At 46.9% G+C, this 14,616-nt stretch overlaps 1 protein-coding gene across 2 annotated transcripts in view; it reads right to left on the bottom strand.

Annotated features, from left to right (window-relative positions):
- The window catches only part of NFAT5 (nuclear factor of activated T cells 5), a 53,106-nt gene extending 39,413 nt beyond the window's left edge, over positions 1-13,693 (bottom strand). For both annotated transcript variants that reach the window (XM_033069367.2, XM_033069368.2), the window contains exon 1: positions 13,581-13,693. In XM_033069367.2, the coding sequence (XP_032925258.1) occupies positions 13,581-13,653 (73 nt within the window). In that variant the 5' untranslated portion in view covers positions 13,654-13,693. The remainder of the gene's footprint in view (positions 1-13,580) is intronic.
- Between the last annotated feature and the right edge of the window lie 923 nt (positions 13,694-14,616).

Genomic DNA, 14,616 nt, shown 5'->3' with positions numbered 1-14,616 from the left:
CAGCAAACCAAGGACACAAGATCCACTATTCTGTCACAAGCAGCACCTTCTTCTGGGCCAGGAATCCTCCACGACTTTCTGGTTGCACCTACACAGATATTTCAGCTGCACAAATTAAAAACTGCTTTCTACAAATTTAGTCCTGTTATCTCCCACTGTGCTAGTACTGGCTCAGGGTGTTACAGAAACTCTCTGTCCTCAAAGGTCTGTGACACAAATTGAATTGAGTTCCTTCTGGTTGGTTGACCAAACTGTTGTTGCCTGTAACTCAGCACCTGGTGATGCTGGGAGCATAGAGAAAAGGAAAAGAGCAGAGAATACCCAATTCCAATGTTTAAAACAACAGCAGCTCACCCATGAGGAATGCAGACATCCTCATTTCACCAGCACCTCCAAACACTTTAAACAGTATGGAATTTCCTTTACATACAGAAAAAGATACCCCTAAGCTTTATTCCATATCAAAAGCCAAGTCCCAAATCTAATAAAGAAGTTTGCTCTGGCCTGCAGGCAAATGAGGCCATAATTATTGCAAGAGGGGCCTGGCTGCAGCTCCAACTCCACCATCACTTCTCCAGGCTGATCCCAGGCCCAGCCTTGGGAAGGTTGCTGGAATCCAGCCCCAGCTCTTCCCCAGTGTCTGTTCCACCACTGAGACCTGCTCCTGGGACTTCATCCCCTGGAACACCAGGGGCTCCTCCAGCAGCATCCCTTCAATCCATACCCTGGACTAACAGGTAATGACAGGTTTCCTGCTCCACAGAAATCATGTGGAGAAGATGAGAACCACCTGAATTATCAGCACTAGCAGCAGAGATGGGGCATCTCCCACTTGCTGCTGACATTTTCTGCCCTTAAGGAAAGGTACATCCTGGAAATCCCTTACCACTTCCATGACCTCACGAACAGCAGCCAAGTTAATCCTTGTCTTTAATAAGCTCCCTGCACTGAATGGCTGCCCATTTGATCCCCACTGATACTCGTCTCCTCAGCATGGTTTAATGCCCGCACAGATTTGGCTGCTTCTTCCAAAGCCATTTCCTTGCTGCAGCACATGACAGTCACACCAGAGATTAGACAAAACCTTGGTGTCCTCCTCTAATCAGCTGGCGGCATCGGAGCAGAAATCTCTTCTAATGATGTTCACTAAGCTGATCAAAAAAACAAGAAAGCAAACAGGCCAAGAGAGTTGTTTATATGGAACTGAGATTAAAAAACAATTAGAAATCATGAAGCAGCAAGTAGCCTCTGCTACACGGGGGAGGTCAGTGAAGTGAAGTGAGCACACGTGCTCAGCAAATTAAAAACACTATAAAGGAAAAACAACAGTGTCCATATTCCACCTCACCCCCACTAGGGATGCAAATTCAGTTTCAGAGCACCTGCACACATGTAAAGGTCCTATGATGCTAATCTAAGACAGTTTTGGACTAAACCTGTATGACCAAGGCTCCAAATGTCAGATTGTCGCTCCTCACTCCAAAGGCCGCTGCATTTTAATAAAACAATACTTGTAACTTGACAGATTTCAGAAACTTCTGTGGGTAAGGAACGATAAAACCAGAATCTGTTCTAGGCCTAAAAAACCCAGGCCTCTGCCAGAAGACCTTGTGGTTGGTTTATCTGTTTATCCTGAAGTTCAGTTCTACTCAGAATTCAGTGTCTGTGATAACCAGCACAGCTTGGTGGTTGAGTTTACTGGAGGCCACTGATTCCACCACCATATCTTGGTTCAGAGTTTCTAGAGAATCATGAAGGAATGGGAGAGCTCCAAATATCCAAAACCTAATCAAAGCTTCACTTTGTTAAAAGACATTCATATCACAGGGCCCTCAGGGATTTTTCTGTACACAAAAGCTTGGGTGTGGGAAGACTTTGAAGCAGATTATTTTGCCCATCAGGAAGAGCCTGTAAGAGCCAGCTGAGGAACCCTCCAGCTCTTCACCCCAAGATAAACAGATTTTCCTGCAGGGTCCAGGAACAGCATTAACTGAGTAAGTTCGGTTATTACAACACAGAGAATTCAGAGCATCACAGAATCCTGGAGGGGTTTGGGAAGAGACCTTAATGCACATCTCATTAAACCCCCTGCCATGTGCAGGGACACCTTCTGCTATCCCAGGCTGCTCCAAGCACCTTCCAGCCTGGCCTTGGACACTGCCAGGGATGGGGCAGCCACAGCTGCTCTGGGCAATCTGTGCCAGAGCCTCCCCACCCTCACAGAGAAGAATTTCTTCCCAATATCCCAACAGAATTCTTAACAGAATTAAGGATACATTTCAGAAAACCCAGATGTCACAGCATGGTTGTTCTCCCTTCCTGGAGTTACTGGAGTAACTCCTGCAGTGAAAATACAGCTCAGTACCTTTCAGTCTTTGAGTAAGCAGACAAAACCGTTCCTCCAGCTGCTCTGAGACAGCACACCCACAACCCCTGACAGGGAGTGACAGGGAATCTGTCCCCAGCCCACGGAATGTTTTAGGCATTGAGATGGCAGTGCTGATAACAGGGCTGGCACAGGGACTGGCACAGGGACTGCATGGATGGAAGCCAAAGAAGGATAACAAGGATTCAGTAAGAAGCTCAACAGAGGAAGCTCAGAGTCTGAGAAAGGAAACTAGGAGAGAGACAAAGCTCAGTGCATAAACCAGAACAGAAACAGACTGAGACAGGCACAGCCCAGACAGATCAGTGACCACTAAAACACTTCCTACTTCAGTGCTGAGGGTTTGTTGTTATTGAGGTTTGGGCTTTTTCCTTTTTTTTTTGGTTTGGTTGGTTTTTCTGAGTACTCCTTAGGAGCTCCAAACTCTCACTTGCAGAAGTGAGAATCACCCGTGACAACTCCAGTCCACAGAAGCTCTCCTTAAGGGAGAACAGAGATTTTTTTGTATTATAAAGTTACAAGAAAAAATATTTGGAAGATGGAAAGAACACACAATAAAAGAGTAAATCAGCTTTTGATCTGTATCTGTCAAAAGAGGATTTATGACATATTACAAACTATCATACTCCTTCATTTCCATCTTTGCAACTTCACTGATTTAACATCACAAGATTGGCAGTAGGGAAAACCAGAGAAACAGTCCTGAAAAAAGGTTTAGGCTTCACACAGAGCAAAAAGGAAGGACCCTGCTTGAGCATACATAGAACAGATAAAATACAGCAACTGTTCAAAAAATCACAGAATCACTAAGATTGGGAAAGACCTTTGAGAACACTGAGACTAACTTAACACAGCACTACCAAGTCCCACTAAACTACAGGGATAGAGATTTTGATGGGATATTGGGAAGAAATTCTTCCCTGTGATGCGAGGAGGCCTTGGCACAGAGTGTCCAGAGAAGCTGTGGCTGCCCCTGGATCTCTGGAAGTGTCCAAGGCCAGGCTGGACAGGGCTTGGAGCAACCTGGAATAGAGGAAGGTGTCCCTGCCCATGGCAGGGGGTGGGACTGGATGAGCTTTAAGGTCCCTTCCCACCCAAAACATCCTAGGATTCTGTGACATAACTGCATGGCAAAAGCCAGAGAGCAAGAAGCAGCCCATAGGCAGTGAGAGCAACAAACACTAGAGAACAGTCTTGATGCAGACACCCTAAAACATTCTACAGTTACTGGTCTAATCACTCCTATTTTTGCAAGAGTTGAAGCTGAGTTGTACTAAGATCACAACCCACAAGGCTCCCAGTCCTATCTGTCTTACCCAAGTGCCAAGTCCACCAGGTTACACTTACCAAAACATTGCTTTATTTCATATTTTTGAGTATGTCTCAATACAATTAAACAATGGACTTTAAAAAAATAATTGAGCACGCAACCTAAAATAGATAAAGACAAATTAGCACGTTCTTCCTAATTGCCCAGCGCTGCCCATGGATTCCCACACAGTTCTCAGAGGCAGGTGTGTCACCAGAGACTTGCCATGCTGTCCTGACAGAGGGAACTAACTGCAGAGCACTGTTCCCTGTGTCTGCCACACACCCTGAGCGTATCTGCGCCGCTGGAGCAGGGAAACACTGGAAGCAGGTCTTCCCGCCAGCACTCCTGTTATTGTCAGCCCTGGCAGGGCTAGATTGCTGCTACAGCAACAGTGGCAGGTTTTCAAAGAAACTGCAGTGTATACAAGGATGTTTTACACAGCCAAACAGAAAATCTTCCTTCCAGTTCCCCCTGGCTTCAGACAAAAGCAGCAAACCCTAAACCAACAGGCTTCACGCGCGCCGAGGGAAAGGCAGCTGCCGCGGTGCTGCCTGTGCTAGAAAACTTCAGGGTGAAAAAAATTATGTTGGGGCAGCTCCACTCTGAAGAATCCCCAGAGGATTCACGTTGATGACGTAGCACTGGGCACTAAAACTCAAATATTGCCTGCAAATGCTGCTTCTCCCTGAAATGCACATTGTGGTGGGTTAGTGAAGGAGAGAGAGGGGTTTTCTGAAAGGCTGTTGTTTTAGAGAAAGATGAACAGTAATAGATTATTAATGATTAAAGCCACTGACATTTGATCACAACTCTAATATCACAGAATCCCAGATTGTTTTGGGTGGGAAGTCACCTTAAAGCCCATCTCATTCCAGCCTCCTGCCATGCACATGGACATCTTCCACTAGTCCAGGCTGTTCCAAGTCCCATCCAACTCAGCCTTGAACATTTCCACAATAAAATTATTTCTTGTGCTTAAAAATGAAAATTTAAGCTAAAAGTTGTTTCTCGTATTTTTTTAAAGGACAAGTATTACTACTAAAAATGCCAAAAATGGCAGCAGGAAATAGGCAATTTTGCAAGCAATTCATAACCAGCTCCTGCACTATATGCCACCAACCTTCAGAAAAGTTGCTAATCTCAATATTCAGGATTCTGCACAGCAGGGTAGAGTTGAGAAATTAATCCTTTTAAAGTTGAATTTCAACAACTGACAAAGGCATGTGTTAGCTGAATTCTATTTATGGCATTCATCCAAATATCAAATAAAGCTTTCCTGGCTGTGTTTCAGTCCTCCCCATTCACAGCTCAAAGAGGACTTTTATAAATGTAGACAGGCAGTATAAATCCTGGATCTTGTTTGCATCCAATTTTACACATCTCAGAATGAGAGAACAACATTATTTAGGAACTGTCACTTCAAGGAACAGACCAGTAATGACTTACTGAGACCTCTATGCAGTTGTAAACTCCAGACAAAAACCAAAGAACATAGAAATACTCCTAAGATGCCACTGTGGACAAGGCAGAGTAGCAGGCAGGCTGACAGAGCAGTAGGTACACGAACACAAAGTCATGGAATCACAGAATCCCAGACAGGATGAACTTGGAAGGACCTTAAAGCTCACCTCAATCCACCCCTTGCCATGGGCAGGGACACCTTCCACTAGACCAGACTGCTCCAAGTCCCATCCAACCTGGCCTTGGAATGTTTAAAGAAACCCAAATACCAAGCGATCAAAGAACATCAGTAATAGCTATTTATCAACCCTTTTAAAACACCTGTGTTGTTTCAAAAATCAAAGTTCACCAGAAACAGAGGTAATCAGGCAGTTCCTTAGCTACAACGCACCACCCAAATTCAGGGACACACAGAATCCACCTGACCAACAGTCTACTGTTGTCTCACAACATTTCTCAGCCTGTACAGGTTTGCATCACTTTTTCTGAAGGTTACTTTTGTCATCTTACACTTGCTATGAGCAAGAAAAGCAACAGCAGCAATAAAAGACACAAGATTCTTTCTTTTGAGGCTGTACCACAACAGGTAAGGTGAAGAATAAAAGGCATTCTGACAGACTTCCAGCACATGGCAGCCACCTCTTGGGTTCAGTATTTCATTACAAACCTAAAGGTTCTCCTGAGACCTGACCTGTCCTATAACTCTCAACACAACATTCAGCATCTCCAGCACACAAAGCACCTCCATGCCTCCCCGCCTTTATTCCATTAAAAGGTTTGCTCTTTCATCATCACCAAAGCTGAGAAATGTTTGTTTCCTACCATCACTTTGCTTTCTGCTGCTAACTCAACTGTTTGATAGGCACTGTTCTTCAAACCACAGACGAGGTTCAATCCAGAGCACTCCTGGCACAGTTCACAGAGCTCTGCTGAGAGTCTGACACCTCGAATGCTTCCAAGGCAAGACTGACCAGGGACATGAGGAGCATGTTCAGGTAAACCTGTGACAACTGGAAGAGATTCCTCAGGGAAATAAAGATGGAGAAGGCTCAGGGGGATCTTATCCATGTGTGGAAGCTCCTAATGGGAGGCAGTGAGAGGCTGCTCTCAGTGCTGCCCCATGATAGGACAAGAGGCAATGGGCATCAATTAAAACATATTAAATAAATCTGAATTATCCATAAAGCCAGCCAGGCACTGGCCCAGTTGCCCAGGATGGCTGTGGAGTCTCCATGAGGACAGTCAGACCCTGCTGGGCACAGTCCAGCACTGATTCCACGATCTCCAGAGGTCCCTGCCAGCCCCAAAGGGCTGAGACTCAAAGCTGGCCCTGCTTTCAAAAGACTCACTCAGATCCTCTCCCACCACCAGAACATCTGACTGCTTTCAGAACTTTAACCTAAATCAGATTCCTGGGCTCTGCAGCATTTACTTGTGAGATAAAACCACGACTATTAGAAACTGTAATTATAAATTCCTCAGTAAATCTGCTTTAATAGGGATACACATTCCAAGGAAAGCTGCCTTTTTTCCTCCCTAAGAAACAAAGCATACTCAAATATTAGCAGGAGACCTCCTCATTCCTAAACTAAAAACAGAGTAAACTTTAAATTAAATACAAGCATTTCTTCACCACATATACAACCAGACTGTGGGAGTTCTTGCTGAGTCCAAAACCAGATCAAGAGTCCAAAAAGAACCAAGTCTAGATACTCCTATCTTGCCCCAAACAGCAAGGATTTACACATCTCCACACTACAGGAAACTCACTGCAAAGGCAGAAAACTCTCAGTTAACAGAAGCTCTGAACTCTGCAGCTGATTATTCCCCAATTGCCCCTTAGTGCTCCTATCCAAACTTACTGACTCTTCTGCTGAGTGAATCTATACACACAAAAAACATCAGGACTCCACACAATGAGGGACTGAAATAACTGCATGTAGGGTCGGTTTTTGTGAACGGGAATGGAAACTCCAACATTTGGAAACTTTTTAGGACTCTCTTTAAATCTCCCTTCTGTATCTTCACCCTGTCTGAGCACTGACAGGAACACTGTCCATCCTCCCTGTCTGCCAAACCTCCTGACCTTCATCACAACTCAACCTGCCTTTAGGATCAAAACCTTGTGTTTCTTCAGCACATCACATCAGTTTCATAAACTTTGTAAGGTGACCTCAAATTCTGTCCAGTTATTTACAAAGCAACCATAAAATCTTTCCAAATGCTGAAGGGACAAGTGATGAAGGGAGTGGAGAACGATTACAGAGTGCATTTATGTAAACACTGACAACATTCCTCATTCTGGTTAAGTAAAATTCACCTCACAGATGCCTCAGAGCTACACAATATAGTCAAGTTGGACATTTACATTTAAAACACTGCTGAAGCACTGCTTGCTTTGCAAACAGCAGTTACTGGAGATTTTACTGCCTGTCCATTAGCACTTGCTATTATTACACAGCTCAAAGTTGGATCTGAGAGTTTGTTTCATCAGTTCCTAAAACAATTAATGACAAACTGGCCTGACTGTTCAGCCTCATCCGTTTACTCTCCACATACTCACTGAGATAACACACGTGATACTGCAGAGACATGACCACACACCTTACTTCACCTGCACTTTGGCCACTCACCAACTCCTGCTGGCATTCACCAGCACTTCTACACTTCCAAATTAGTTCAGGACGTTGCTTTTCTGCATAAAATGAAGTATTATTTCTCTTTCATTTTCACTATCCCTGGAGGTGTTCAAGGAATGACTGGACACAGCACTCAGTGCTCTGGTCTGGTCAACAAAGTGAGGATCACTCAGAAGTTGGACTCTACCTTAGAAGTCTTTTCCAAGCTAAATGATCCTGTGAAATACATTTCATATCAAACTACATAACCTGGATACCAGTGCAAAAGTCAGATTAGGGCTCCAGGATGCCAATCATTTTTAGTCACAGATACCAAAAGGTAACTGTGCTGTTGAAAAATCATAAAGATAGATCAGATGCTTCATAAAAAATGAAAAATCTTAGCCTACAACCTCAGAAATATATGATGAGAAAATTCTTCTTGACAACACTAATCTGCAGTACAGAATCACAGAAGCATGGAGTGGTTTGGGTTGGAAGGGACCTGAAGTTCATCTCATTCCACTCCCTGCCATGGGCAGGGACACCTTCCAACAGACCAGGCTGCTCCAAGCCTCGTCCTTGAAGTGGCCTTGGACACTTCAAGGGACAAAAGAAATGGGCAATGTATGAAGATTCCCTAATATAAAAAGAATACAACTTTCAGAGAAGGACAAAGTATCCAAAACAAGTAAAACTAAATCAAAGAATCCTACTAGTCTTAAAACCAAAGAACTACACATTTCTTCATGGAAAGGGCTGCTCAGGGCACTGGTGGAAGTGTTCAAAAACTGAGTGGATGTGGCACATGAGGACATCCTGAGTGGTGAACATGGAGGTGCTGGGATTGGGGATCTTCAAGGTCTTTTCCAACCTCCACCATTCCATGATTTACACTTGGGTACACACAGAGAAGCACTGGGGAGCCCAAGGCAGGAGCAGTCTCACACACCTTCACCAACACAACACACAGGGAGGTTCTGCACGTCCCGCCCAGCCCTCCAAGCTCCAGAAGCAGATTCCCACACCAATTCCCAGAAAGCAGCCCCAGCAGGAATCCTGTCTGTCCAGGTCTCGGCACACGAGCACAGGCACAGCAAATGCTACAGAAGGCACAAGGCAAGGAGTATTTCTGTTCAGTTTTAGCTCATCTGCTCCCACCTCCAACACTCGATCCCAGTGCTCCAGAGCCCCCCTTCCCTGCCGTGACACCACTCCTGTGCAGCTGCACAGTAACCAGACCAGGAAGCAGAACAATGCGAGAAAATCCGATCAGAAGTACAATATCCCCATTCTAGATCAGCTTCCCAATCCCATTCATCTCCCAACCACAAACAACAATTGTGCTGGCACGATTCAGAGCACAGTCCATGGGTGAGAACAGACAGTGAGGAAAAGGGGCTGTTCAGACAGCTCTGCCACCGGAATATTCAAATTACACCCTGGAAAGCTGTGAATTCAAAGTCCTCCCCCTACCCCCAGCACCACACAATCATCTTGCAGCAACACATTCCAGAGTTTTGTTTTGAAAGCCAATAAAGGAGGAAGATTCCAAGGAGGAAAGGACATTCATGAGGCTGACGCACAAGTTAAGGAACTTTGGTTGAATCCATTTTGGTTAAGTCAGAATGTCCCGGGGGCAGCTGGAAGAGCTGCAAGAGGTGGATGCAGGGATCCATCCCTCACAGAACACTCTGCACGGCATCCACCATGGCACCTTCTACCAGCTACAAAAAGAAGATAAAAATCGCTACAAAAAGAAGCTGATTTCTATTCCTAAAACCTGCTAGTACTGGTTCTGAAGTTCTAAGCTATTTTTATAAAGCATCTTCTCCCTTCCTCTTTGATAATTTAGTCACTGTCTTACTAGAGTTATCCCTGGGATCACAGGAAGAAAAGAGTTTTGGTAGGGAAAAAGAAAAATCACCAAACCCCATGTTTCGTATCAGAATTCCCAGAAACACAAGTGGATTACAGTCAGTTCTCATTTACGCATGAAGAACGCTTGAGTTTTGGTTATATGACATTTTTAGGGCAAAAGAGCTATTTATCAGACTACCAACATTCTTCTTGTTGCTACCAAATTCCAGGATGTTTTACAGTCACTGCACTGTGGCAAGAAAAAATCTGGGACATGAATAAAAACTTCTAACTGCACTTGCTGCAGCGCAAAAATGCCATTTTATTAGTACACACACATTATTGGGTAACTCAAAGGGAATGTATTAGCGAAATTAATCCCATGTTTAATCAGATTTGGTACCTGACATCTGATGAACTGCTTTAATTACAGGTTTTCACCTCTGCCTGTTGCCAACGAAGATCCAACTTTGCTCCATTTGAATGCTGCAGATGATATTCAACCACAGGACAACCAGCCTCGAGGTTTTAGGTTTTATGCTCCAGTGATTTTTCTACTACATTACTAATCTGTATGCACATTTGGGTTGGTTTATTCCAAAAAGGACAGTGTGTTATGTAAAGATGGGAAAGGAACATACTACAGCCTAAATATTTTCAGCATGAAGTGATGCATATTTTTTTTGTATCTCTGTTAACCGCCTAGCAGGAGATGCCATCCTTCTGCAAGGGTTACAAAGCATTTCTTAATTGACTATACATTATTTAATATTGACTATACATTAAAAGACTGGTTTTAGTCCTTCCCACAGGTCAGCTCCTCCGGGTCTGTGGGATGAGCTCCAGCAAAAGGCCTTGGTTGGAATCCACACTTCCCACTTCTTTCGCTTTTAACAGCTACAACCAATACATAAAACATTTAGAGATCCTGCTGCAGAAGCCTGCAAGTTAAGTACGGTTTCACTATCATTTTAAGCCAGTATAAGCTGCTGAAAGAACCAGTTCCACCTTTCTCCAAGGCCAGTTTCCACACGTCCCTTCTTTGAGTCAGCACGAGCCATTCATGAGGACCCACAGCAAACACAGGACACTCACCCCATTAAAAATCAACACTTCTCCTCCCCTTTTCCTTTGGGAAAGAATAAGGGAGAAGCTGAGTTAATTTTAACGTGATCAGCTCCCCAGTCCAGCTCACTGTGGCCACGTCAGAGTTGGCGTGAGCAGAGCCACAAGGAAAAGAGGAGCACACCACTGCCTGCCCTGTGCACGTGGGAATTCATCCTGGCTGGAGCTGCTCGTGGAAACACACCTACAGGGGTAAAAACTGCAACACAAAGTATTTAGATACTCAAAGAAAATATTCCCTGCCCCAAGATACGCATAAATGAAAAGAAATTACTCAAATGAGTTATTGGAGCAGAGTTTACATTATCGACTCACACTGCGGGGTGAGTTTATATTACCCACTCACACTCACCTGAGGTGTGGGGGCTTTTAGAGTTTTGTTTAAATTTTTTTTATGAGAATATGAAAACAAAACTCTTAACTGAGGTGGTGATGCAAGCCAAAACTTTTAACACATGGTGTGGAGACAGGCTGATGACATAACTCAGCCTGTCCAGAGAAGGGCAGAAAATATACCAGAAAAAAAAAAAATCACACTACTAAAAACTCCAGTTACCAGGGTTCCAAATGCAACTTTGCTTTTTTTTTTTTATCAGTGCACGCCACTTTAACTCCAACAAAGCAAATTTTCTATGTCGGGAACCCCAGGAGATCCGCAGAGCCCCCCAGCCTGAGCTCCCCCCAGCAGCTCCGTGCTCCCCAGTGCCCACCAGCGATGATTCCCAAGGCTGGGATCGGGCAGGATCGCCAGCCACAGGCACAGGAATGCGATTCAGAGCAGAGGGACTGGCCCCAGTTCAACCTGGGGCCGGATTCCACCCGCGGGGCTGCGCTGCTAAAAGCAGAGCAGTTAGAAGAAACTACTCGCTCTAACACACCCTCATCGTAAATGCATATTTGTGGTTCTCTCACTGTGTTCAGACCTTTCCCTTTATCTCATCAGTTGTACTTGTACCCTGAGCCAGAGCACTTGTCCACGGGATAAACTTATCTGTATCTATCTAGGAAAAAAAAAAAAAAAGGTAAACTGGAGCGTGTTCTGATCAGTCAGAGAACCACTAACACCTTCTCCTAAATCCTAAATCATACTCACAATCACTTCACTCTTCATTCTCAGAAGCATATTCATTGGTTCTGAAGTTTAAACGGCATTTCAACTTATTATCTCCTTGATCTTTTATTGTGACAAAATATGAAAAGCAAAACTTTCTCTAACCTCTGTATAACCCCTCTCTGCATTATACACCTCTGTCCTGGCATTTGCTTGGATCAAGCAGCTCACTGTGACCACAACATCCTTCCCTCGACCTCTTCCAGCTCTGAACCCACATCTATGCACTGGAAGAAAAATACACTCTCGATTAATCAGTTTGAGACTCTTGTCCAACCTGAAACACTCAACTATTCTACTAAACACAAAAAAATAGAAGAGAATTCACAGTAAGATTGGGCAGCTCAAAGTCCTCCCCAATTAACAAGTCCTTGAAGGAATTTCGTGACTTACACAGAACCTTTTTATTTTCAATGTGTTACAAACCAACAGTGCACACTTCCCAAATTTCCAGTAGGATAAATCATAACTTCAGTGAGGTTTATCACCTGTATTTATAATTGAACTACTCTGTTCCAAAATACTCTTCCTACTGCCAGCACTAGGACTGAAACCAACTAGAACACATTGTGTTGGGTAACCAAAGAGCCTCTAGTAACATTCTAAAAAATACTTACAGGCTACCAGCGATAGCTTTAAAGAAATAGACAATTACTCTGAAATAGACAATTACTCTGAGCAGTCTAAGAGCATCCAATATGTACTTTAATTCATTAAAGACTTTTTATTTCTTATACCTTCATCTCTTACCAACACACAACCCGAAGTTAATGACGATAATATAGTCCTAAACAATTAAATCTTTCTTGTAACATTAAACTGGTTTAAACCTTCTCTTCAGGGTAATAAGAGGTTTTCCACTTATTTCGTTGTATGGTAGCAAAATTGCTCCCCTCATCAGCTGTACTGTGGGCAGGTATGTTCAACAAACTACTAGTAAACTACTAACAGGTACGTCTAGTATCACAAACTAACAGTAGCGGCTTTTCACTCTTTTAAACACGAGAAAATTATTTTAAAACTCTGTAGTACGTAACACTTGTCCTGATGGACTTACCCACGTTCACGTGCACTTGTCAGAGCTCAAATTCGGTATTATGAAAACAGAAGTTAATTTAATTTACTTTTAAGCCCACTTCATCCCTTCCAGGTCCGACTCCCCACAGACGATGCTGCTTTACCCCGGTGCACGGGGATAACGCCTGGAGATGCTCCGAGCTCCCGGCACCCGGACCCAGGAGCCTCCGCTCCCTTTTTCACCCCAAACCAGGGCATCCCGCCCCAAAAATCCGAGCCTTCTTGTTCCACAGAACCGCGTTCCCGGGAGACTTCAATGAGCAGCTTTGGGGGTCCCCACCCGCCCGCGCTCCCCGTTAGTTCCCGCTCCAGGCCGGAGCGTGTCCGCCCCGCCGGGCCGGGCAGAGCGGGGGCCGGGCCGGCCGGGAGGGACCCGCAGCCCCCCGCCGCCGGCCCCGCCGCCGGAACCTGTCGGGACACATTCTTGCGGCGGCCGCGGCCGGGCCAGGAATGCGGCCGGGGGAGCCGGGGCGGCCCCGCGCGGCCCCGGGGCCCCTCCGGACGCGCATCCCGGGGCGGGGGCGGCGGGCGGGCGATGCCCCGCGGGGCCCGGGGCGGCCCGGGCGCGGGCCCGGCGGTACCGGCGCTGCCCCCCCCCACCACTCCCCACAGCCCGCCGCGGTCACTCACCCTTGGAGTAGAGCGACTTGGGGGACTCGAGGTCGAGGTCGGCGCTGAGCAGAGAGATGAAGTCCGAGGGCATCGCAGCTCCGCGGCCCGGCGGGGGCGAGGGGGCGGCGGGAGGAGGGGGGGGCCGGGCCGGGGGGGGGCGCGGCTGCCTCCGCCGCGCGCGGAGCGGAGCAGAGACACGGGCCGGGGGAGCGCGCGGTGCGCACGGCGGGGCCGCGGTGGTGCGGGACGGGCGGGCGGGCGGTCGGGCCGGGGCTGTGGGAGCGGGCGGCGCTCGCAGGGCCGGTGTGCAGCGGAGCGCGCCCGACGCCGCTCCGAGCCCGCTGCGCCTGCGCGGGGCACGGGAGGGGCCGGCGGGGAACGGCGGCGGCGCGGGCGTTGTGCGCGTGCGTGAGGGAGGATGGGGACCGGCGGGGGCGGGCCGGCCGCGCGTGCGCACGCGGGGGGTGCGGGGGAAGAGTCTGGAAGGGGAGGGGGGGGGTGCGATGGACCCTCACGGGAGACCCCTGCCCTGAGGGGAACCGGGGTGACGGGACCCCCTCAGGGCAGCCCCCGGGGTCAGGGGACCTGGGAGAGCCCTTCAAGGGCAGCCCCAGGATGGGCTCTGAGGGGAGGCGTGAGGGCGGCAGCACCAGGGCCCCCAGCGGCCGGGCTGGGCCCGACCCTTCTTACCCGGGGCTGGGGGTTGTGAGGACACCAGCGGGGCAGGGCCGGCTGTGGTGCCACCAGAGCTCCATCCACCCCTCAGGGCTCTGCCATGGAAACCCACAAGGCTGGCAAACCCACTGGTGAATATTGTCCCAAAAAAACCAAAACAGTTATTTCCAAATAGCATGAAAATGCAAAAGCAGTGTCAAGTGTATTATCATTGACACGGATGGCAGCTGCCCTAAGAAACAAGTGCCACATGCCGGGAATCGGGAGAACACGAGCACTGAGCTCCTGAGAGTGAGTTTGGGACTCCCTTTCCCTGATGGTGTAAGAAAGGGGAGGAGGTGTGGAAAAGTGTCTAACACAGACGTACAATTACTTTTCC

This window comes from Catharus ustulatus, chromosome 11, assembly GCF_009819885.2.
Source record: "Catharus ustulatus isolate bCatUst1 chromosome 11, bCatUst1.pri.v2, whole genome shotgun sequence".
Classification (NCBI taxonomy): domain Eukaryota; kingdom Metazoa; phylum Chordata; class Aves; order Passeriformes; family Turdidae; genus Catharus; species Catharus ustulatus.
This window is presented reverse-complemented; position numbering and strand designations above follow the sequence as displayed.